This window comes from Saccostrea cucullata, unplaced genomic scaffold (assembly GCF_032062105.1).
Source record: "Saccostrea cucullata isolate Sc308-1 unplaced genomic scaffold, CSIRO_AGI_Scuc_v1 ctg11108, whole genome shotgun sequence".
Lineage (NCBI taxonomy): Eukaryota > Metazoa > Mollusca > Bivalvia > Ostreida > Ostreidae > Saccostrea > Saccostrea cuccullata.
Genome location: NW_026931188.1, coordinates 16,325 through 42,500, shown reverse-complemented (window position 1 = coordinate 42,500; position 26,176 = coordinate 16,325). Strand labels below are relative to the sequence as shown.

At 31.3% G+C, this 26,176-nt stretch overlaps 2 protein-coding genes across 2 annotated transcripts; one reads left to right on the top strand and one right to left on the bottom strand.

Moving 5' to 3' along the window:
* Positions 1-3,196: 3,196 nt before the first annotated feature.
* Positions 3,197-26,059, bottom strand: LOC134231716 (uncharacterized). Its single transcript, XM_062713685.1, has 6 exons — positions 26,048-26,059; positions 21,207-21,447; positions 4,807-5,097; positions 4,095-4,274; positions 3,259-3,283; positions 3,197-3,212 (listed from the first exon to the last, which is right to left on the bottom strand). The coding sequence occupies exons 1-6, from the start codon at positions 26,057-26,059 to the stop codon at positions 3,197-3,199; spliced, it is 765 nt and encodes a 254-aa protein (XP_062569669.1).
* On the top strand, positions 12,152-16,461 carry LOC134231720 (ryncolin-1-like). The gene is made up of 4 exons (XM_062713687.1): positions 12,152-12,246; positions 12,514-12,610; positions 15,904-16,068; positions 16,229-16,461. The coding sequence occupies exons 1-4, from the start codon at positions 12,220-12,222 to the stop codon at positions 16,459-16,461; spliced, it is 522 nt and encodes a 173-aa protein (XP_062569671.1). The 5' UTR covers positions 12,152-12,219.
* Positions 26,060-26,176: the final 117 nt, after the last annotated feature.

Below are 26,176 nucleotides of genomic sequence, written 5' to 3'. Positions count from 1 at the left end.
GAATCAAATTCAATTGTTGGAAAGTTGTCGCATGATACTCAGGTGACCTATTAGGCCCGTGGGCCTCTTGTTCAGGTTACAATTAACTATGGATGTTTTATGTTTATGTGCGCAAGATTGTAATATACAGGCAATGGGACGGAGGAATGACGATATGTTGCTGTTGCAGCTTTACGGATATGCCAGACAAGCAGAGACATTTGTCATCATTATATTAATTATTGTTTATGTATGATTATCTATTTTACGTGATTGGTAGAGCATGTGGTGGCTCGCTAAGGCTACCCTACGAGCCAATACAAGCTTGCTATGGAGTGCACTAAGAGCTTGTATGAGGAATCTGTTCGGTATAACAGTAACCTCGTACCCCGTTCGGTATAACGGGTGGTTATTTTTGCCCTACTCGGTATAGTGGGCTTACCTGTTCGGTATAACAGGTAGTAGCCTCGCTAAGGAATCCCCTAGGAGGCAATTACATATCCCAGCTGACTCGCTAAGGGGTACCCTAGGAGTCGATTTATAAATATTGTTACGCCTTGCTATGGATTACCCTAGAAGGCGAGGTGCCATAACACCCGTTACTGATTTAGGTGTGTGGCACCCAATGATTGTTAAATGCTTGTCTGACATTTGTCATTGAAATAATTATTAAAGCTGTGGCCTTTATCATCCAAGAAACATGTTTTGTTATTTTTTCGGAAAAATATTCAATTATTCATTTAAAGTAGGATTAAAAAGAATAATTATTGTATTAATGGTGTGAACGTCTTTATACGTTTCATTGATGGAACAGCCACTGATCAAGAAATCTGTACAGGCGACATGCCTAATGTACATGTAGTTCATGCAGTGATTAACGCAATGGGTTTTCTTAAGAAATAAAGGAGAAAATATTCAGTGGCTGTAAATATAAAATGAAAAACATTGATGTATATTGATGAATGGTTGTAATTTTCCAGTCTTTTTTTTTATATACATGTATATTCTCTCAATATATAATTGTTATCATTGATAAAAAACAAACAAATGGTATTTTATGCATAAGTTTATTTTTTTCAATATAAAAAGTAATATAGTATCGTTTATAATTAAACTATAACTGAAATTTTATGACATAAGAGAAGCTTAATGTTGATTTACCTGTTAGCAAATTTATCAAACATCAGTAAGAGAAATAAATTCTATAGCAAATTTCTTTTTTGATATGAATCAAGTGGGATTATATCATTTTACGTAAAAGTGTAACGGATACATGCAATACACATAATTTCAAACACAGATAACGTTTTTAAGCTTTTTTGGAACATACTAAAGACCTGATATACTAAAGACCTGATATTTTGACCTGATGAAAAAAAATCATAAAATTATCAATTCAAAGAGTATATTTCAAATATAAGTTAAAAAATTATTGATGAAATTATACTAAATTACACTTTTTAGGGGATAACACTGACTTTGTATCAAGGAGTACTTTTAAAAAGTTGAGGACCTGATATTATTGAATGACCTGATATTTTTGAATGACCTGATATTTTTAGTGAAGACCTGATATTTTTATAAATGACTTGTAAGGGATGGTTTTAAATGACCTGATATATTAGATAATTCTTTTAGAAAGGTTAAACATTTTAAAAGGTTTTGAGAAGAAAATTTTTGCAGCAATTTATGAAAAAAAGGATTTTAAATGACCTGATGATTTCCTACTAAAGACCTGATATTTTTGATGACCTGATATTTCTGAATGACTTGATAAGACCAGGGTTTAAATGATCTGATTTATTATTATATTACATATTTTCAGGAAAATAAAACATTTTTCAATGTTAAACTTTATAAAATTTGAATATTTGCAGCAATTCCATTTCATTTAAGAATATCAGGTCTTTAAAGTTGAAATATCAGGTCATTCAAAATTATCAGGTCATCAAGTTTTGTGAATATACCTTGATATATAGCAAAATAATCTACATATTATCCACTAAAAATGTAATTTAATATAGTTTCAGCTATTATCATCAATAATTTACCCTCAAAAATATGAAATAAAAGTTTAAATTGATAATTTTTATTTCATCAGGTCAAAATATCAGGTCTTTCGTATATCAGGTCTTTAGTATGTTCCAGCTTTGTTTAATTTTGAAATGCTTACATCCCCTAAGCACCTGATCCCATCTTTGACGCTTCTTATGGTCTTTGATTTTGCATTCTTCACAAAACGTTTTGGCAACTATAATTTGAGATTGATCGCTATTTATTTTCTTCACCTTTCACATAACACTGTAAATACAATGTTATACACAGTCAAATGTACAATTATAATTCAAACTGTTCATTATATCCACATATGAATCATATTTATTGATTTTTTAAAAATATATGAGATATATAAGTATTTTATAAATAAATTATATAGCAAAGCATTACATTTTTTGTGATTTGAATAGGGAATCTCCTACATTCTTAAAGTCCAACAGGTCGCTATATAAGAATTTGTTGTAATCGATGAAATGATATGCCTTAACGTAAATAGATATTGTTTTTCGTTGATAATTACATTCCCGCCTTATAAATTGTCATTATGCCTCGGAGGTTATGTTTTTCTTTTTATACGGAATAATCAAGAATTTCTACGACACCCGCTTTTATCAACTTTGAACTATATAAACCTGATAACATTCGAGAGTAATGAAAATGAGATGCAAGATAAAGCAGAATACACAAACATGATTAAATCATTGTCTTTTAGAATGTATTGGTATAACAAGACTAGTAGACTTGGTGTTCAGTACCATGAATCCAATTTCAATCTTTTTAAGTTCCGCTTAGTAATTTGTTATACCATTGATTTATATATGTAAACTGTCTGAAATAGAAAATCATCAAAGTACTTTGTGTCTGCATGCATTGCAATAAATATATTTTCCCCCTACAAATTCAATGCCCGAGTAGAGCTAGAAAAATATTCTAAAGACAAAGCTGTATAATAATGTAGCTACAACACCATTAAAATTTGTTAGAGTTAAATAGATTAAAATTTTACACATTCTGGTATGATTTACCTTTGTTAACTTGAAGTATTTCGTAGGACTCCTCATTAGTATAAATAGGGTTCTGGTGGCTTTTGTTGTTACTGCTATAAAGGACGAAGATTATAAAAAAGAATTCAAGGCAATAATCTTCCAAATGATGAATTTCATTTATAAATACTGCTGAAATAAATAAAAGCAAATATTTTTTTTATTTAAAAATGGATACCTTGCTTTTTCCTCTTCGTTTTTTTCTGAAATAGCATATAAATTTAATTATAAATAGAGCTGAAGTACATGTGATACTGTATGACAAGATGTGTTCATGAAACACCGATGCCCTTATATGGCAGCTTATGGTGAGGGTTAAATGCATTTCAATTTTCCAGAGGTCAAGGTCAAAAGGTCAAAAGTATTGGTACCCAAAGAAAGGTCTTGTTACAAGGAATACACCTGTGAAATATGAAAGCCCTAGTTCTAACTGTTCAAAAGTTTTGACCAAGGTTAAAGTTTTTAAAAAGTGGGTCAAACTCTTAGGTGGGGGTCAAAGGGTAAAAAATATTTAAAGCAGTGGAACGGTCTTGTAACAATGAATACAGATGTAATGTATGAATGCCCTAGCTCTAATTGATCAAAAGTTATGGCCAAGGTTAAAGTGTGGTATTTTTTTGTAAAAATAGGCCAAACTCCAAAGACAAGTGGTTAAATTCGGTGGTATCCAAAGAAGGGCCTTATTAAAAGGAATATACCTGTGAAATGTGAAGCCATAGCCCCATCCAATCAATAGATATTGGCTAGGTTAAAGTTGACTACAGACAGACAGAAAGACAAACAAACAAACAAACAAACAAACAAAAAAAACGGATAATCAGACAGACAGGACAAAAACAATATACCACCGGGATCTCTCGATCCAGGGGCATAAAAATAAAATGAAGCTTTCATGATTTACTGGTTATCGCACAAAGTGAATCTCGTTATATGAATATTATTGATGTAACTTATAAAGAAGCGTACACGTATTTCCGTTCTACTTTTTATTTTAGCCTGTATTGAATGGCTCACCAGAATGTCCACAAGAACAAACGTTTCCTTTCTTTTTTCTTATATACTGTATCAGGAGGACAGAGCTTAAAGCAATGACAATAGTTGACAGTAGCCCAGTAGTTGTTCCAAAAGCCGTAGCTTTTATACATTCTTTAGCAAGTCCAGCTTCTGGGGTTATTTCTTGTGACTCTGTCTGGACTTTAAGTAAAGAATATGATGCAGAGTTATTGATTTACATTTTTATGTAGAATAATAGCGTATGTCTAAGAAGAAGAGAAAAGCAATATTTTTATCTAATTCAACTGATATCAAATACTGTGAAATTACTAATTTTCGTGGTTTTCAAGGTTTGAAGAGACCCATGAATTTATGTCGGCTACGAAATGCAATTTTTCACATACATAACCACTGAAAAATTCTTCAACCACGAAATCAAATCCCCATGAACCAATATATTTTCCTCAAACCACGAAAATTTGACCGCTCGAAAATAAGTGATTTTACAGTATATAATTTTTAAAAAAAAAAAAAATGTATACTCTCATTACGTATTCGTTGGGAAATTTTATTAATAAAGTGCTATGTTATGCATAATATTTGAAACATTTGTCAAAATAAAAAAATAATGATTCAAAAAATCAATTGTAAAATACATCATAATCATAATGTTAGCTAGAATCACTTTTAAAGACGCACAAAATTATAAATTTTATTATTTTGTAATTCTTACAGTAAAGAAAGATTGTGACTGGATCTGAAAGCTCATCGTATACATAGATAGAGGAAGATATTCCTCTACATCTGCAAGCCATCCCATTGTGTCGTGCAGTTACTTTGATTTCTAAGTAAGTCTCTGTTCCTAGGTCTACTCCATTCAGGGGAGGCAGATCGTCACATATCCATCTCCATGATATTTGTGGATAGCCCAGTGTTGTAAGATTACACTTGATGGTAACGTACTCACCGCTCCCTACAGTTGTAGGAGACACAGGATAGATCTTTGGTCGTGTCCGAGGTGAATCTTACAAAAGTCAACATTAAGTCATCAAATTACATTTGAAAATTTAATGCTCCATACACGGTGATTAAAAAAGTTATGATTTTCATTTAAAATATATAACCAAATTTCTAAACAAAGCTCCATGCCCACGTAAATTTGTACTCTATAAATCTTTATGTGCATATAAGCGTAATTTTAATGATGAGTATTAGCAAAAAATAAAATTAAAAAAATATTCCAAGTACAGTCTTTCTTAAAGCATGCAACATGTTTAAAAAGTAAAAAATATTTTTAAGGTTCTTCCTTGATTTATACTTAAAACAGGAAGTTTATATTCAAGGCATATCAAGTTATATGTAATAAAATAAAATATATGAGATACATACTCGAATTAATTTCAAATGGTAACTTTATCTTTATTCAACTAACACTCATGAAGCATATTTATAGGGAAAAGGCATCTTTTTTATTTGCATTACTTTAAGTTTGGGGCACAGATTGACCCTGTTATGGCAAAGAAGGATATGGAGATATCGAACAGTATTCAATCTTAAAGTCCATTAAACAATATACAAAATAGGAGCAGAGCAAACACGGACCTCCAAAACATCAGAGGTGGGATCAGGTGCCATGGAGGAGTGAGCATCCCCTGCTGACCGGTCACACCCGCCGTGTGCTCGTTGTCATGATAGGGAAATAGTGAAAAAATGCGTCATCAATCCAGTGTGTAAATAATGGACTAACAATTAGTATGAAAAAGTCAGCATTTGACTCAATGATAAATTGTATTTGCTAACAAGGTCATGGTATCGACCATAGAACATACGAAATGATGACTTTAAACGAGACTGTTGATATTCTTGTTTTATCAACTTGCTTGTCAATAATTTACCTCGTTTAAGAAATTGTTCATACGTAAAGCATGCTCTTGCGTATCGAATCAACTGAGATATATATACTCCGTATGTAGGTGATGAAGGTATATTGCTGCATAAGTAAGGGAAGTTGACGATAGAAAAGTTAAGGTCATCACGTTTATCATATAGCTTGGTTGTTAGATTACCATTAGTGTCTTTTTCAAGTAAAATATCCAAGTATGAAGCAGAAGTTTCGGACTCTGTGGTATCTTTTATCTCAAGCTCACCAGGATATATCGTATCGACGTAGGAATGGAAATTATCATTATTAATTGACAATACGTCGTCGATATATCTAAATGTCGAGTTGAAGGCCACAGCAAGTGTTTTCTTGTTTTCTTCTTTTCACGCATAAGATTTTGCATAAATTCTGCTTCATATGAATATTAATATAAGTCTGCTAATAACGGAGCGCAATTTGTACCCATAGGAATTCCAATAAATTGTTGGAATACCTGGTCTCCAAAAACCACATAGATATTGTCAATCAGGAACTCAAGCATCTTCTTGATGTCAACTTCAGAGTACTTATGTGTGCAATCAGAATCTGTTTTAACAAAATAATTTTGCAAATGACCAATAACGAGGTAAGTAAATTTACGAGTTCCATTTTTATTGAAGAAGCAGCTGTCAATGATATCAAAAAGCCTGGATTTTAATTTGTCATGGGGAATTGTTGTGTATAAAGTTGAAAAGTCGTAAGTTTTTAAGCTGTTGATTTTTGTAAAGTCTTGTGATTTCAAATTGTCCAAAAGTTCTTTAGAATTTTTAAGTATCCACATCTGATTTACACCACTTCTTGAATATATAGTTGCAAAGTACTCTTGAAGTTTTTCCTTCACTACTGTCAAAATCTTAGTGAGAAGTAACGAAAGAGGCTTGGTTGAATATTTATTGGAACCTACAATGTATCTTTGTTTGTAAGGATTTGTTTGTAAGGATCTTTGTTTGTAAGTTTCGGAATCCAATATATATATAAGGTAGTTCAAATTCATTTTGGCTCTGTGGAATATTAAAAGTATTCAAAACTGACAGGTGATTTTGAAGAATTTCTTCCTGAGAAAGAGAAGTATGGGTATAAGTAGGATTACCACTTGTAGAATTAAATCCAAGTTCTTCTAGAATGCAATTTATATAATGAGCCTTACAAACGAAGACAATGTTCGTCTTCAAATAATTTAATGAGTATAGTAAGAAAACAAAGCATGGAGAAAGACAATTATTTATTTAGAGCCATTCTCTGTAACCATTTAAACTTCGTTGCCAAGCATGGTCACCGATTTTGAAGAAACTTCGCCCATTCTTAGTAAGTGACACCAAAAACATATATCAAATAAAATTTTGTTGCTAAATTTCTCGGTTGCCATGGTAACAGCCTGAAAAATTGAAACTTTCAGCTACTTTAAATCTTTACTGAACCTTGATAAAGACTAGGAAAAGCAAACAAGCCATGTCACAAAAACATGTCACCTTGTTGTCACTTATACTGTAAAGAAACTGTTTAGAATATATCTCTAAGTGGTAACCGAGGTACATTTGGAAAACAATTTTTTTAAAATGCTGAAATATATGTTGAAAAACGTTCAGTATTCACTAATGCTATGTGGTATATGCTCAAACTCAATCAACAATTTAAGAAAAACAATGAAAATGATTGACCCTAAGTATATAGGTATACGCAATATTATTCTATAAATAACTTTTATGGTTGCCATGGTAACACACTGTAACCAAGCAAAATCAGTAACTAAGATTGAGTTAATGCTACTGTCTTCAGCAGAATGAAAACTCAAGACTGGAAAATATGCATCCTTAGAACCTTGCAACACCAATTCCAATTTAATTCTAATGATGAGTATGGCAAAAAATAGAATTAAAAAAATATTCCAAGTATAGTCTTTAATTTCTTAAAGCATGCAACATGTTTAAAAAGTAAAATATATTTCTAAGGTTCTTCCCTGATTTATACTTAAAACAGGAAGTTTATATTCAAGGCATATATATCAAGTTATGTGTAATAAAATAAAATATATGAGATACATACTCGAATTAATTTCAAATGGTAACTTTATCTTTATTTTACTAACACACATGAAGCATATTAATAGGGAAAAGGCATCTTTTGTATTTGCATTACTTTAAGTTTGGGGCACAGATTGACCCTGTTATGGCAAAATCATCTTCAAATAATTTAATGAGTATTGTAAGAAAACAAAGCATGGAGAAAGACAATTATTTATTTAGAGCCATTCTCTGTAACCATTTAATCTTCGTTGCCAAGCATGGTCACCGATTTTGAAGAAACTTCACCCATTCTTAGTAAGTGACACCAAAAACATATATCAAATAAAATTTTGTTGCTAAGTTTCTCGGTTGTCATGGTAGCAGCCTGAAAAATTGAGATTTTCTGCTACTTTAAATCTTTACTGAGCCTTAATAAAGACTAGGAAAAGCAAACAAGCCATGTCACAAAAACATGTCACCTTGTTGCCACTTATACTGTAAGGAAACTGTTTAGAATATATTTCTAAGTAAGTGGTAACCGAGGTACATTTGGAAGACATTTTTTTAAATGCTGAAATATGTTGAAAAACGTTAAGTATTCACTAATGCTATGTGGTATATGCTCAAACTCAATCAACAATTTAAGAAAAACAATGAAAATGATTGACCCTGAGTATAGGTATATGCAATATTATTCTTTAAATAACTTTTATGGTTGCCATGGTAACACACTGTAACCAAGCAAAATCAGTAACTAAGATTGAGTTAATGCTACTGTCTTCAGCAGAATGAAAACTCAAGACTGGCAAATATGCATCCTTAGAACCTTGCAACACCAATTCCAAAGAAAAATTGGGATTAATAGCTACTTTGCTGTTTTACCAAGGAAACACCGTATCAGTTGTTAAAAGTGATTTTTGTTGCTGCATTAAGAATTTACTTGCCATTAAATCAAGAAGTCAATAAAAATATAATGTAAACGCATACTTACAATAAACACGCATCACATAACGAGAACTAGACGGGTAGTCGTAAAAGAAAACAGTTGAGTGTGATTTTGCTCTGCAATAGCAAGATTTCCCGTCATGATTCCTAATCGCTGTAAAATTCATGTAAGTATATGTGCCTGAAAATGTTACATTGGTCATCTGTTCTTCCCCACAATACCATGTCCACGTGATTGGAGGTTCTCCCAAGAGGTTAACATAACACTGGAATTTCATTAAATCGCCCTCATAGACATGTCTGACAAAATTGTCAGTGTAGGAATTTATTACCATGCCCAAATTTGGACTTAGAGTCGGAGGTGATGATGGGATAACTGCAATGTAACAAATACTTATACTGCTTTGTGTGCAGTTTATCTTTCTTTGATTTAAAAAAAAATGCAAGGTAGTTAACCAGATTCAAGCATCGAAGTTAATTCAATTGCTGTCTTAAAAGCGTCATCTTTTTTTGAAATACTGATTTCTGTACAAAATATTTTTAATGTAATGTGACTTCATCTTGGGTGTAGTGGTTATTTCGACGTGTGCAAGAACAAAGAAACTCCCATGTATGGATGTCCGCGCTCAGAGTTAAAGATAGCCTCTTCTTGAACATACTCGGTATAATAAGTCATCAAAAATATGTATATTTCCAACAGAAAATATACAATACATAAGAAGAAAAAAATAGCGGGCAATTTACTTTTAAATTAGCTATAACTATAGCACATGCATGTATCATGGAAGCTAAATCATAAAGCTAATTTTGAACCTGTCACAAGAAAAGGAATTAATATATGATGTTGATACTTATTTTGCACATATAAAATGGAAATTCTTTAGAATTTTTAAATGTTTTAAACTGTGCCAATTGCTTAATCAAATTACCATTTAAATTCACTATGTATACATATTCAATAGACAAAATGTCTTTTAAATCATTCAAGAAGTGATAGAAAATTACCATGATCACCAATACTTCAAGAACGATACAAACAATTCACACATTTAGAAGAATATACATATAAATTAATTTTTGAATTATGTGAAACTAGTACTCTTTCAATTCATGTTTTAAATGAATTGAAATCATGGATTTGTCTACGTGTTTATCTTGTTTTGCAAGCATGTAAAATTACAAAGTCATAGAACTCCCGCTGGACATGTTCAATACCGAACAAAAAGATAACACCCTCATAAAGAAATTATCATCAATGATATATATTGAAATGAGTCTGATTAACAGTTAACTTACTGTCAGGCATTACTGTAGAGGGGATCCAAAAGATCCATATTAACGCTAGGTAAATCATCTTGTCACAATAATACTGATATTATTGAAATGTTATTTTAACTCATTTAGATACACCTATGCTATTAATGGAGGAAGAATAAACTTTAATATGATTTGTTGAAACAACGTACAAAAATCGAGAAGCCCGCCGCTCCACGTCAATCTAAAATGTAAACATAGGTAGTGACTTCCCCGAGCTACTATCGTTGCAAACTACGGCCAAAATGTACGATAATCTCCCATTCAGGCAATAATTGTATGATATTTTTTCGTTGTTCATTAAAATATTGAATAATGCGAGTAAAACATAGTCGTAAAATGAATATTAACGCGATCTTTCTACCCAGTCGCAGTTTACGCAACCCTATTTGTTTATTGTGAAGGGCATAAGCAAGGTCCCTGGCTATCATAAAGAATTTATATGAACCCTTGGGTAGATTAATTGAAATCAATCAGGTAATATTCTGGTAAGTTTAACCTATCAAGCCAATGTTTTTTAAAGATGACATCAATGGAGTTTACGAACAGTGTTTAAGTTCAAAAGTCCATTCAAATAGTGCAAATCAGCAGAAGAACAAACATGGACCTCTTAAATATCCTAAATTTTTTCTGAAATAAGTTTACTTGTTTCAGAGCAGGAAACTGAGAATCTTCAAAGTTGAAGCTTTATGAACGACAAAAATAAAAACAAGCAACAATAAGTTCCCTGATGATTCAGGTAGCCTTACAATTAAATATATATATTGTGGGAGAACTTCATCCATAGTATTATTGGTGAATTTTGGGTCTGTATCAGGCACATATTGTAAACGAGAACACACAGAAAACACTCAAGTGGACAATTTATACTATTGAACAAAAAATAAGACGTCTATATACAACATCTGAGACACTTTTTTACTCTAGATATTTCCTATATCTTGCACGCAGATGCATTAGGTTTCAATTTAATAGTTATATTGATTAAACCGAGTTTAAAAAAGCCCTTCATATACTTGCACGGATAGCTTCCTTATGTTACAAGGTTATTTTCAAGAATCTAGCATGTCTCCATTGCATCTCATTGTGAGCTTGTTCATATTGTCCTTTGTGGATGCCCGGGTTCCTCGGACTCATTTGTTGATTAAAGGTAAATCATAATGTCTGACGTATAAACTGAAATTATTTCATCAATTAAGGGTTTTGAATGCTAAAACTGATAAAATAAATGTAAATCGAAGTTGTAAATTACATACATGGTACAATAATTCAAAAGATATTTAAATAAAAAATTAGTTGATGAAACTGGCACATGAAGGAGAAAAACAGTTGTTTTTTGATACGGCTAAAGAATCTGAAGTTTTTCATGATATTCTGCGAAAAGTTTGCCTATTACCACTTAACAAGTGCATATTCATACTTCCTTAGCATTTGAAAATTTTGTTTTTATATTCAGGATGTTCTTGTAAATGTTCTCTGATAAAACAAAAGTTAAATTTTCTTAATTAGGTCATGTAAAAGAATCTTTAAGAAAACTTCCTTGGAAATGGATCCATGAGAAAACATCATATAAAGTAAAAACTCCGCTTACAATCGGGGTGGATGTTGTGTCCAGTTACAAATTAAGGGCAGACTCAGTTGGAATTGAAGGAATCTTCAACACAAGTAAGTCAAATCATATATTATATAGACGATATTGAATTGGTTGATTGGCACAAAATTGAGAGATATTCGCAAAACGATACAAAATTGAATAAATATTATCTACGTTTAGGAGGAAAGAAGAGTGTTCGGTATGACACTGATAGTTTTGATTAAAATATATAAATAAATTGTATATATAGGTCACTTTAAAAGTCGAGATTGTGCAGCTATATTGAAGAAAAACCCAGTAGTACAAGGAAAGGACGGAGTATATACTATTTACCCAGACGGCAGGAGAGAGAAGCGAGTGTTCTGCGATATGACTACAGAAGAGGGTGGATGGACGGTACTTTCATTGATTTTTAATGATTTTAATTTAACTATTTAAAAATATTTGAGTTTTTTTCTTTAAACAATGCAGTAATCTTTGAATGATCATGCTGTGAGTTGTATTGTTCGTTTTATATCCTCTGCCTATTTAAAAGTAATTAAAAAAGTAGTTTTATAAGTCTATTCATTTATCTATCAAAGTTATCTATCATCCTTAAAATCATTATCAATATCGAAGACTTATAGAGTAATTAGTATAAAACATATTCCATAAAAAATTCAGGTCATTCAACGAAGAAGATACGGCATCACTGATTTTTATCGATCGTGGGCGGAATACAAGAGAGGATTCGGAAGAGCAGAGACAGATTACTGGTTAGGTAAGTTTAAAGAATATTTGAATATTTTCTTCCTTTATTATACTAGGCATCTGTAGATATAATATTTTGTCAATCTTTTTTGTGGCAGTAACAATGAAGAATTTGTATAATTCCAAAAGTAATAAAACAAACAAACAGATGTTATAATACCAGCATCTGATGAAATTCCATTGCTGTGAACAAACTGTTTTCTTTCAGATAAATAGGATTAAACCCAATCAACAGATTGAACATCAATTGCTTTTAGTTTTTTACAAAGTACATCATCATGTATATCATGGTAACAGTGTCAAATGCCTTTTGTAGATCAAGCATAACCATTCCAGTATATAATGATATCCCTTTGTAATAGTATTTCTAATAAAATCAAATAAATGTATCAAACAAATTTCAGTAGAGTACTTACTTCTAAAAAAAGATTGAAACTCATATGAAATATTATTACGATCTAAGGATTTTGAAACTTGAATATGAACAGATCTCTCTAAAATTGTAGAAACAACATTAAGAATACTAACTGGTCTATAATTACCTACTTCTGGTAAACTGTTTTTTTTTGTCCCACGCTTTCACGAAAGCAAGGGGACGTTAAATTTCATTGTGAATAGGTTTTACCCTAGCTGTTTTCATATCTTCAGGAACAGGAAGAAGAAATGACTTTACAATAAATGTGATAGGAATCTTTAGAAAATCAGCTCCATCACGAATGAACCTAGATGGAATATCTTCTGGCCCCATACTTTTAGAAGGGTTCAGTTTTAAAAGCTCTTTGTATACAAAAATTTCATTGACTGTTTTCAGAGTAACAAGATTATCATTTTTGAAATAAAAAGATTTAAAACGTTCACTATCCACACTAAAAATATTTAAAGGTTTGGGGAGTTTGCTTACACGTGAATCTGCAATATTTACAAAAAAATCATTAAAATGATTTAAAATTATGCTCACTCCTCCATGCCATTGATCCCATCTCTGATGTTTCGGAGGTCCATGTTTGCTCTGCTCTTATTTTGTATTGTTTTATGGACTTTGATATTGAATACTGTTCGTTATCTCCATATCCTTCTTGCATCAGATTTTGGTTCGTGACAAATTTCATCATCAATTTTTAAGCAGACATTCCTACTGTCCTTGCGTTTGTTTTTAAAACCAAGGTCTCTTAGGCTCTGCCATAAATTTTTCGGGTTATTTTTGTTTTCTTCGATTTTACTAGATACCGGTATGTATTCTGTCCTTGAAACTTTAACGCAAATTATCTGTAACAATTAAATGACTTATACGTTAAGAGAGAGAAATCCTCAATTTACACCGTTTTAATGAATTAAGTATAAATGTTTTAGGTAACTTATTATCAATAATTAATGAAAATATTGGTAATATAAACTAGAAATCAACATTTGTATGATAGAACAGACTCGATTGAGTTGACAAACAAAATGGTCCTCTTAAATCTTACATGACAATTCATTGAATTTGATAAAAAAATATTGAATTTGATGGAAAAATGTCTTCAGAAAATTATCTGTCTTAGCAGAGGGAAATTACACCTTAATATGATTTGTATATTAATCATTATTTTTTTTTTATTTTTACACATGGTAAAGAAGTTAAATAAAGTTACAAAATGATATGAAAACATAAAGTTTTGCCAGTTTACTTGGAGAGATAAAAAAACACTTTTTACTGATTTTTGCTCATGTTTGTTCTTTGATTCAATACTTTCGAAATCCATCAAGTTGTAATTTGTTTGGAAAATTAATATATATTTACCTCATATACACCTGCATATGAAAGCTTTAATCCATATTTGATAATTTGAATTACATTAGGAAATTCTTTTTAGGTCACCTTATATTACTCCGGTGACCTATTACTATCTGTTTTCGCCCGTTGCGTGTGTCGTTCGTCGTGTTTTAACATCTAAACTTTTTCAGCTTCTTCTCTAACTCCACACAACCAATTTCAACCACTTTTCAACCAATCATTGTCCCAGCCTCCATAGCGATCGAGGAGTGGCACTAAAATAAATGGAACCTTTAAAAGTCTTTTTTACTCCAGGACATCAAGCAGCCAAACTGTTTGCTTGATTGTAATCAGCATTATGCCCTCTACCAATATTATGAAATTCCTAACCCCAGGATCAGGGGCTCTGCTTTTATGGTGGGGCTTTTATGATTATAAAGTGAAAATGCATTAATTATTTGATAATCTTCTCCTCTGATCCGTCGCCTGCGTGGCGCAGTGATTAGAGCGTCTGCTCTTGAGCCGCGAAGTAAGGAGTTGATCCTTACGTCGCGGGTTCGAATCCAACTGTGGGACGTGGAGACCGGTCCTTCGGATGAGACCGTATAATCCAAGGTCCCGTGTCGCAGTAGGTGCTGACACGAAAAAAGTCCCTACCTTCTCAACGGTCCTGAGTGCTGAGTATAGGACAAAATTTGCAGCTCTCCATCGGCAAGTGGTGGCGTCTCCATATGATTAAAAATTCTCCAAAGGGACGTTAAACAATATACAATCATTCAATCTCCTCTGATCCTGGGTATTATGAAAACAAACTAGATGCATATCTATGATGAGGAAGGCTACCTTTACCAAAACTGTGAATTTTATTACCGCTGAGTCAAGGGTTCTGGTGTTAGTAAATGGCTCTACTGAGTATATATTCGTTTTATATATATATATACATTCGTTTTTTTCAAAATTGTGAATTGTGTAGCCCCAGGGTCAGAGGTTCCTGTGGGGTGGGGAACTACTGATGTTATAGTGAAAATGCATATTTTCTTTGTTCCTCTGCTCTGAGTATTAAGTAATACAAGTAAGCATGCTGGTGTATACTTTTAATGGGCAATTGTGCCTCTTTCAAACTGTGGTTTTTATAGCCTCTGATCTAAAACACGAACAAAAATTCTGAAGTTGGAAGTTGTTACAATACTCAAGTGACCTATAAGGAGATATAATATTTCAAATCGCTGTCTATTCGCCAAAAATATAGTTCCTGCTTGATGTCAAACTTAGTTTAATATTTCTGTTTCGAATTGTATCATTACAAAAAGGAAAGAAAACATTACCTTAAATCCCTTTCATTTGCATTTAAATCCCTTTCATATTAATATGCAAGAGTAAGACATCTAGTCAGGAACCAGGCAGGAATACCTCCAAAGTCGAATTACTAAAGTTTTGTCTTTATTCATACTTTTTTCTTCTTTTTTTTTTTTTTAAAATAATTTTGATTTGTGTGAATATTAATCAATAAAAAGAATGAAAAATAATGTAACTTCTTTATAACCATTTAGGAAATGATGCAATACATATTTTGACGTCACGCACAACACAGGAATTGTGGGTTGACCTGGAACAGTTTTCAGGCGCCAAGGCATATGCTAGATATTCAAAATTTGCGATTGCTGATGAACAGGAAAAGTACAAGTTAACAGTCAATGGATACAGGGGCAATGCAGGTGAAACAATTCACCAAAATTAGTTCAAATATGATTTGATTTAGAAGGATTAGTTGTCAAAGTATTGACTTTCCTATTTTAATATTACGTCTGACGTGCTTCTTAATAGCCATTGATTCATCTTACAACAATTGACAAAAATGACGAATTTAAATTTAAGGGGATGGTCTAAAAGGACACAATGGTATTGCATTTGCAACAAAGGACAAAGACAGAGGTGGTTGTGCAACAGGTCATAAAGGAGGTTGGTGGTATACAAGTTGTTATACTTCACATCTCAACGGACCTTTCCTGAAATCTGCTGCTAAAACCTTTGATGCCATAGTGTGGAGACCTTGGAAGGAAAAAACTGCCCTTAAATCAGCTAGGATGATGATTCGTCCTCGAAAATGATAGGAAATTCGTCCTAGAAAATGATCGTAAATTCTGTGAAGACTAATGTGTTACAGAAATAAAATAAAATTGAAATTAACAGTTCTTGTTTGTCAATGAAAAAGATAAGTACATGCACTTCATTCCATAATCCAATCCAATATTTCAAATATTGTGCACTCCTTTTGGAAACAATTGCAACGTTTATTGGGGATAAATAACATATTAAACAAGTTAGAAAACAATATTTCTCATAGATAAATATTCATATAAGTATTCTGAATGATATTTTCTGAGTAAAGTGGGAGAAAGTTATAAACTTTCGTCACACTGTCAAATATACATGTATCCGCATATTTTGTTTAAAATTACATAGGAATCTAGAGGTTCTGTGAGCAATGAGCTCACTAAATGATACCACGCCTCCCATTTGGTTATAATTGCAAATTCCATGTTAAGCTCTTGGAGATAGCACGTAAGTAATAAATCAAAAAGTAAAATAGTCATCGAAGACATGGTGCCTGAAGATTTCTTGAATATCGATTGATAATCGGGGTCACGCGTTTTTCATCATCTGAATACATAGTCAGCGCATGTCTGTGGGCTGTTCTTAAGGAGACTAGCTGTTAATTATAATAACGCCCTTCGGGCGTTATCGAATTTGATTACGTGACCAACTACATGTCATATCCCAATGAAACCCTAAAATGATATCTTATTTCTTAATTGAACAAAATAATGTCATACTAAAAGGTAACATATGGAGATAACGTATAGTATTCATATCAAAAATCCATATGAGTACAAAGTAGGAGTAGAGCAAACACGGACCTCCAAAATATCAGAGTTGTGATCAGGTGCCATGGAGGAGTTAGCATCCCCTGCTGATCGGTCACACCCGCCGTGTGCTCCTTTTCAAGATCGGGAAATAACGGAAAAATTCGTAGTCAATTCGTCAATAAATAATGGAGTAACAATTAGTAGGAAAAATGTCAGTCAGCATTTGTATCGACAACAGAACTTACGAAATGATGACTGTAAACGAGACTGCTGATATTCTTGTTTCATCAACCTGTTTGTCAGTAATTTACCTCGTTGTTAGAAATTGTTCATACGTATCGAAAGCATGCTCTTGTGGATCGAATCAACTAAGATATATAAACTCTGTTTGCAGGCGATGAAGGTATATTGCTGCAAAAGTAAGGGAAGTTAATGATTGAAAGTTAAAATCATCACGTTTATCATAAAGCTTGGTTGTAAGATTACCATTGACGTCTTTTTCAAGTGAGGTATCCAAATAAGAAACAGATGACTCTGTGGTACTAGTATCTTTTATCTCAAGCTCACCAGAATATATCTTAATTGACAATAAGTCGTCGATATATATCTAAATGTCAAGTTGAAGGCCACAGCAAGTGTTTTCTTCTTTACATGCATAAGATTTTGGACAAATTCTGCAATATATTTTGCATTTACTTCATTTACAGCTTGGTAGAGTAGTCGTAAAAAGATGTTGTTTTGCGTTTTTTTTTTAACTTATGTGCCAGAATATTTAAAATTATGTTTTCTTTGGGAAACTTATGTGATTCATTGCAACTGGCTTAATATACACAGTATTGCAGATTTTGATATACTTCAATTCAAGTACTAATTGAAATGAAAACTTGTTTAAGAAGTTTTATGAAATTCATTACATAGTTTATTTAAACATATATTTTTTGTTATATTTCATTTGTAGATACATTTTACATGTATATATGTATTAGCTGCAAACTTTATAAAAAACAATATCATCATCAATATTATTAACATAATCTTTATCAGCATACTATTGTGAAAAAACTTAACACATAGTAAAACGATTAATGGTTTTCATGTTAGTAATCTGTATAGTACACAAAAAATGATTTTCAAAATTATCCACAGAGTAAAAATGTACTAATATTGGACCAATTAACTTTAAAAAAAAAAAGAAATGTCAAGAAAAATATATCACAACTGAAGTACCACAATCTTCTGAAATCCAAGGGTCTGAAGAAAAATTAACATTCAATGGAGAGCCATAAAACCAATGGAAATAAATTTCAGTTAGGAGACAGTTCTTTCCTGAAATTTGTCTAAAGCCTGAAAAAAGAATATAACATTTCTTTCAATGATTTTAAAAAATTTAATAAGAATTTACAATGAGACATGTGCTCGTTGGCAAGTGACTATTGATAATTATTAAATGAAAATTGTTATGTTAAGGTCAGACGACACATTCCTCAAATATATCTTTTTTATTTCTTGGTATTATATTACAAATACGCGTATTTTCCATTCTCTTGTGATTTCTACATTGTTTTCAATGTTTTGAAATATAAATACATCAAATATTGTGATATTATTCTATGCAGATGGTTACCCATATGGGATATATAAGAAATATCACCCTGTGGTATCTTGTCCAAATGCCTGGTAAGGTACCCTAATTTTCTGTTAAGAAACTTGTATAAGTACCTAAACATCATTGATAAATTTTTGGGGAAAATTATATATTTTTTGAGGAACGCGTTGTCTGACCTTAAAGAAATATTTTCAGGAAAACAACTTCTTTTGGATCCTGACTTTATAATAACTGATTCTTGTGCTTTTACTTCATAATAGTCAACTAGAAATTAAGATATCATAATTTAATCCGTCTCTAAAATGCTTTAGAAATATATATCTGTAAATTATAATTCGTGTAATTCCATAACCAATGTCCTGTAGAACATTGTCTCCCTACAATTTTTTTTTATTAAAATAGAAAATTGTGGGAAGACAATACCTCTCTCTGTTAATTTGCAGGACTTCGTAGGATTGATCGTTGATATATGTAGGATTTTGTTCACTGCTGTTTTCACTAAAATGGAAGGAAATGTATTTTAAAAAATCAATTTTCTAAAATAATAAATACAGTATTAGTCTTTTAAAAAAAATTAATACAAGAAGAGACGAAGATTGAAGCATACAAACCTTGGTTTTCCTTCGGTTGTCTTTCCTGAAAACCATCGTTAAATAAATTTTAATGCCTCAATTTTTTTCATATATGCATACATGTATAATGAGGAAAAGGTGGTTTGTTCATTACATTTTAACTAACTTATATTCTACAGCTTATTTGCCCTTTCCCAAATAAGAAAAGTAATAGAACATCCTTTAGTTAACTATTATAGTTTACTGTAGAAAGATTTTAACACAGTAAATCAAAGTTTTAATAAAGTAAATCAAAGTTTGTTTTACTTTTAATTTTAGATAGTTTTATTGTTTACATTGATACAAACCCTTTTCTTGTATTGAAAGGAAATGTCACTTGTATATTTATTTTCAATGTAAAAAAAAAAATTCAATGATAATATCTTAAAGTATATATTATATACTTTAAGAAAAAATAGAGCGCAAAATCTTAAAGAGCTTCTGATTTAAGTTTAACGTATTTTTTTAGTTTAGTACACTGTATAATAAATTTTTGTTAAAGATAAATGACGTAATCGAATTATATATATATATATATATATATATATATATATATATATAAAAATTTAATAAAAATACGAATCAAACTATTTCTTGAGACAACATTTAGATAAATATGCATGCTGTTCTAAATTTTGACGGCTTTCTCTTTAAAACTCACCGAGATTTTCACAAGAACAGAGATCTCCTTTTTTTCACCCTGATGTACTGTAATACTAAGATGGTGACTAACGCTAATATAATAACCACCAATATCCCGGTAGTTGTTCCAAATGCTGCAGCTGATATGCATTCATGTTCTTTCTCTACTGTAGCTAAACGAATTTAATATTTTGTATTATAAGATTTGGGTCTTTTTAAAAAAATGCTTCAGAAATGGACAATACATGACCAATTTCAGTCTAATACAATATCCTTGTAAAATCGCTATTTTATCAATGCCGCCCTTGTACAATATCTATTAGAACCAGAAATTCTGAGGAAGATTTTTCATTTCTCTTGTCTAATACAATCCTTATTTTATATAGAAAAATAATTCAATTAAAATAGTGCTGATTAAAAAAAAAATCATTTTATGCTATAATTATGTTAAGAGGTTATGGTATGTGAAGGGTCACGAACGTGAACTAAGACATATGTTTAGCCGGTGTCAATAAGCCTAGAAACTTTGTTATAGGGATAGTACTTAGATTAGATAAATACTAGCCTTGTGTTTTTTAGTAAATTCAAAAACCATATTGTAAAAATATTTTACAAGCTCTATAAATCTTACATATAACGGTGATCCTCACAGGGTCGGACATCTCGTCATACGTATAGTAAGAAGAAGAGGAAGATATTCCTCTACATCTGCAAACCATTCCGTCATGACCTGGAGACATTTTGAATGCTAAGTAAGCCTCTGTTCCTACGTCCACCCCATTCTGTGGAGGCTCTTCACCACAGAACCATCTCCAGGATATTTGTGGATATCCCAGTGTTGTAAGATTACACTTAATGTTAATGTTCTCACCGCTCTGTACAGTTGTAGGTGACAATGGATGAATCTGGGGACGTGTCCAAGAAGAATCTTACAAAAGTCAACATTGAATCACCAAGTGTAAGTGTTTTGCTAGGCTGTTATAACAAAAGACTTAAAGTTTAGAATTTTTAACGTTTAAATACACATACATATACAACAATTTTCGAAGAAAAGAAATTTCATGAAAAAAAAATTGCGAAAAAAGATATTTCAAAATGATAACGATTTAAACAAATTCTATCCTTACGATAAACACGCATCTGGTATCGATACCGAGAGGTTTCGTCGTAGAATAAAACAGTAGAAGGTGATTTTGCTCTGCAGTAGCAAAGTTTTCTGTCGTGATTCCATAGTGCAGTGAAATTCATGTAATTGTAAGTGCCTGAAAATGTAACATTTTTCATCACCTCTTCCCCACAATACCACGACCATGTAATTGGTGGATCTCCAAGTGAAGACACATAACATTCGAATTTCATGAAATCGCCCTAATAAATATGTCTTGTGTATCTATTACTATAAGAATCAACTTGCATGCCGTAGTAGGGGTATATATTGGGGATTGATGATGGGATAGCTGCAAAATAACAAACATTCTAATAAATAAAACCATTTTTAAAGAAAATATATTACTTAAGCAAGTCATAAATAATTGTATTCGATACACAGCATTTAACATTTTTTTGCATATTAATTCTAGAACTATCATCTATTTTTTTAACGGAGGAGCTTTTAGTATGTTGTACACTTTTGAAGTTTTTAATACAGATAGAATAATCTGCAATTTGATTTAGAGTTAATATAATTTAAATGTTTTTTTTTTCAAAAAATGGTTTGTAGCCAAATTAAACATTCGTTTACTTCATTATCATTTAAAAATTTTCTTGGTGTTAAAGGTATGCTGCCCTATGTTGAAGCTCAAAAATGACACTTTGCACCTCTTTATAGACAGATCTATTTTTATATTCACATGAAACAGAATGTATTTAAAACCTTCAATCAGGAAAAAAAAACCTTAAATCAGAAAAAAAAACATTTCTGGTGGCCTTCAAATCGACATTTGAATAATTTGAGGACGTATTATAAATTAGCAATGATTTCCATCATTCATATGTCGACATGATGCATCCAGGTGAAGTTAAAAAAGCTGCCACAAAAATTGATATTTGTTTCATATTTGGATATTTTACAATTACAATTAGGAAAAACACTTTAATGGCGAACTGATAACAAAACTTGTTAAATTTAGTTTTCTATTGTCAACTCTCCTTACTTAAGTAGCAAATATAACCTAACCACCTTCACATGGGATATATGTCTCCTGTTAACTAGATACACAAGAACATGATCTACATGCAAAGAATTTCTATAGCGAGGCAAGCTTTTTAACAAATAAGTTGATGAAACAAGAATAACAACAGTCTCTTTTAAAGTCATTATTTTGTAAATTCTGTAGTCGATACAATGACCTTTTCAGTAAGTACAGTCTATCATTATGTCATGCTGACTGACGTTTTTCATGTTAGACCATTATTTACATATTTGCACTCCATGGCTTCTGATCCTGCTTCTGATGTTTTTAAAGCTCTGTGTTTATGTTGCTTCTGATTTGTATTGTTTAAATGAATTTTTAGCATACCGGTAATTGCTGTTCATCATCTTTATATTTCATGCATTCATTATACTCTAAAATTAATAATTCATATAATAAATCCAATCCAAAATTATAAAAAAAAATAATGGAGCCTACATTCTGTTTCAAAAGGAATGTTGGAAAGACGGTTTTTATCTATAAAAGATTTCAGCACGTGATTGGCTTTATGGATAAAAAATAAATGAAAAGTTTCATCTACAGAGTACAACATTCATATTCTAAATGATGATTTAGCCATTGAATAATGTAAAAATAAGATTAGGGAACATTCTTCTAAAATAAAATTCTTTTACACACCGAACTGTCCTGCATAAAAAAATAAATTCTAAAACATTGCAAAATCGATCATACTCCAAAAGATATGTTTATACTTATAAAATAGAAGAAGAATTCTGGACACCAGATTCTCGTAGAAAAAAAGTAGTTTTTCGACCCCTTATGGCCTTTATGGTTTATTTTTATAATTTCAATGCTTTAAGGCATACTGCAGAATACGCCTATTTTTAATTTTATTCCAAAGATGATAATGCTACAGTGTAAAATGTACGAGGGGATCTGGAAATAAGCTTCTGCTACCTAACTCCTTTAATTCTACTTCAAAAGATGGATAACGATTACAACAATGTATATGAAAATTTTTAAAAAGAAAGGTTTGGCCTGAGGGAAATGGAAATTTTGATTTTTTTTTTTATTTTCTGTGCAATCAAACTTAAAATTAGTTGTAATAGGTTAATAGAAAAGGACATCTACATCTCTTATAGATACAAGTTATTTCAAAACAGAAATGCATTTTACATTTTTGCTTTTAATTATTATTTCTTAACAAGTATTAGAGACAGAAAAGGATAAATGTATGCGTTATTAATCAGTTATCTTTTTTGTAGGGTCATTTTTAATACAGCATATCGCAATTTAAAACTCTGATTTAAGCTTTTAACAAGCATATTGATGGTATTCAAACTTTTCAAAGAATATAATAGGAATTGTTCTTTTTGAAATGCTTATCGTAAACTTGTTTAACTCCTGTTCGACAATATGTGTACCGTAAAACTTATTTATTTTTCTTTTATATTTTGCTGTCAACATGGTATGTAGTATGAAACGTATGACATACATATCAGAATGTATTGTCTCCTGCCAAAGTCTATACATGGTTAAATGGAACGATAATTTATGTTGCTCAATACTAGGAGTTAGCTAAACAAAAGATTATAGAATATACCCTTCAATTAACCGACAATTCAAATACTTAATTAGGTGTTGTAAAACCCATTCTTGATGTTTTAAAAACAAAATTATATTAAAACTTACTATCTGAAGATACAACAGAAAATAAACACAAGACCCAATAAATTTTGAAATCAGTCATGCCTGTTAAAGTATAAAAATTGTCTTGTAAACTGCGTCGTTTGATTTCTGCAAAGAAGAAAGTTTATTATGGTGAAGTCGTAAATAGTGCAAAACTTGGTAAGCCAGGCATCGGTGACGTAACGTAATGGAATGCTCCTTTTTATATTTTAAAAAAACCATGTTTGAGTTTTGTCTACTAGTATGGAGTATAAAAGAAAATGTCTTGGATTACCTTGCCATTCTGTTGAATGAAAAATACTTTAGAAATATTTTAATATTACCTACTAGTCACTAAGTACTTTTGCATAAATCTCTGGCTCATCACTTTTCCAGTTGCTGTACCTATTTGCCATACAATCTTGCAAAGGTGTATGGTTCTTTGAATGTCGTTGTAACTTATAGAAAATATTTTAATTCTTAAATTTTATTTCATCATTTTTAAACTATGATAAACAAGTTGATGTAAAGATAAAAAAAATCATCATTTTGTAATGACCATGTTTGCTCAGCTTCAGATTTAATTATTTATACATGTATGTCTTTTAAGCTTCAAAATTTTTTGTTATCTCCTTATTTCTATTGTTAATTGGGCAGCGCATCAAAACTACAATTACCTAGAACAAAATCAAGCTTCAGAGGGAACAAGTCCAATGGGTCATTGAATTTTCCAACAACAGCGGCGAGTCTCTGAAACGGTAAATTTCAACTAACTAATATAAATAAAATTACATAAATGTAAACCAGTTAAAACCCCCAAGCGCATCGTAATTAGCCATATTCCTTTGAAATTTAAACAAAGAATATGTGAAGGGAAATTCATTGATGTAGCTCCTAGCTCTTCTCAAATCTGCATGAGAATGAGCTGGTGAGAAGGATTCAAAAGGAGAGTTATGTATAAAGATCGGAATATGAGTTTGACTTAACTAAACACAAACTGTATAACATTTTCGTGTGTTTTGCTTGAAATTTTTATAGGAAACATGAGCTTTATGAGCTTTGATGTATTAAGATAAACAGGCTGGTTGATGAACGATTCGTTTAAGAAAGGCTTGAGACTGTTATTTCTAATGGGGACAGATCAGCAGTGAACTTGGTTAAATTTGCTCTGCTCCAATATTTGTATTGTGAATGAACTCTTGAGCATAATTGTATTTATGTGCAACATAAAGTAATTTATACCATCTCTGTTAGTCTATTGTTATGAGAGAATTTTTCCGGAATTTTCAATGCCGCGATGAATTCTTGATACTATATTATATTTGTAACTTGATCTTGTTTATCCAGACCACGCTTTCTGATGGAAATAATTTTTGATTTCTTGACTCGTGTGAGTATCTTAATTGATTTACATCTTTTTCATCGTTGATTGGGCTTTTAAAGTTGTCCGCTACCCAATATTTTTTAAACTCTGTTTACAAAACACTGCACGTACATTAGCTGATTATATCAAAACATTGATCAGTCTAGACGAACTCCAAAAACGGCGTTAACGGAAGTGAGAATTTCAGTCTAGAAAAGACTCCGAAAAACGAGTCCCGCGCATGCGCAGTTATATCAAAGCACAGTGAAAAGTCGTGAAAAGTGGGCTCTTACAAAAAGTGCTTTTGCAAAAAATTGGATTACCTTACAATAATGTAAGTACTCAGAAATGATTAATAATAAGTTTTTCTAGAGAACGTATTTGTTAGAATTTTGATTTCATGTGCAAATAGTTTTTAATTTCAAGTCAAAGTTGACCAACTTCGAGGTTCAGCCAGACCTCGGACAAGTAGTATTCAGAATACAAACAGTCTTAATCTTATTAAAACATCTCTGTGATTGATAATTTGTTGATAATTTGTTTGAAGTGACTAAGTTAGTCAATTTAGAACTATTTTTACTGATTTTAGAAGTGTTTTTTTAAGTAAGGACCGCTGGCGAATTTACGGTTGTTGGAATTTCCTCTATCTTTTATGTCTATCGTGTACGAATGAATTTTAGATATATTAGACCAACCAAATTGTAAAAACATATTACCAATAATGAAAACAAGTAATGAATTAATGATTTCAATCATAAATAAGAGTCTATCAGGTGACAGTTACCTGAGAATCCATTGTTTCCACATTTCCTCCGTTGCATTTTCTCATGCAAGGATTTCGTAGGATATTGATTAATTTATAAGCTTTTTTATTTTATTTTTTTTATTTGTGAGTTTATTAATTATGTCAAAT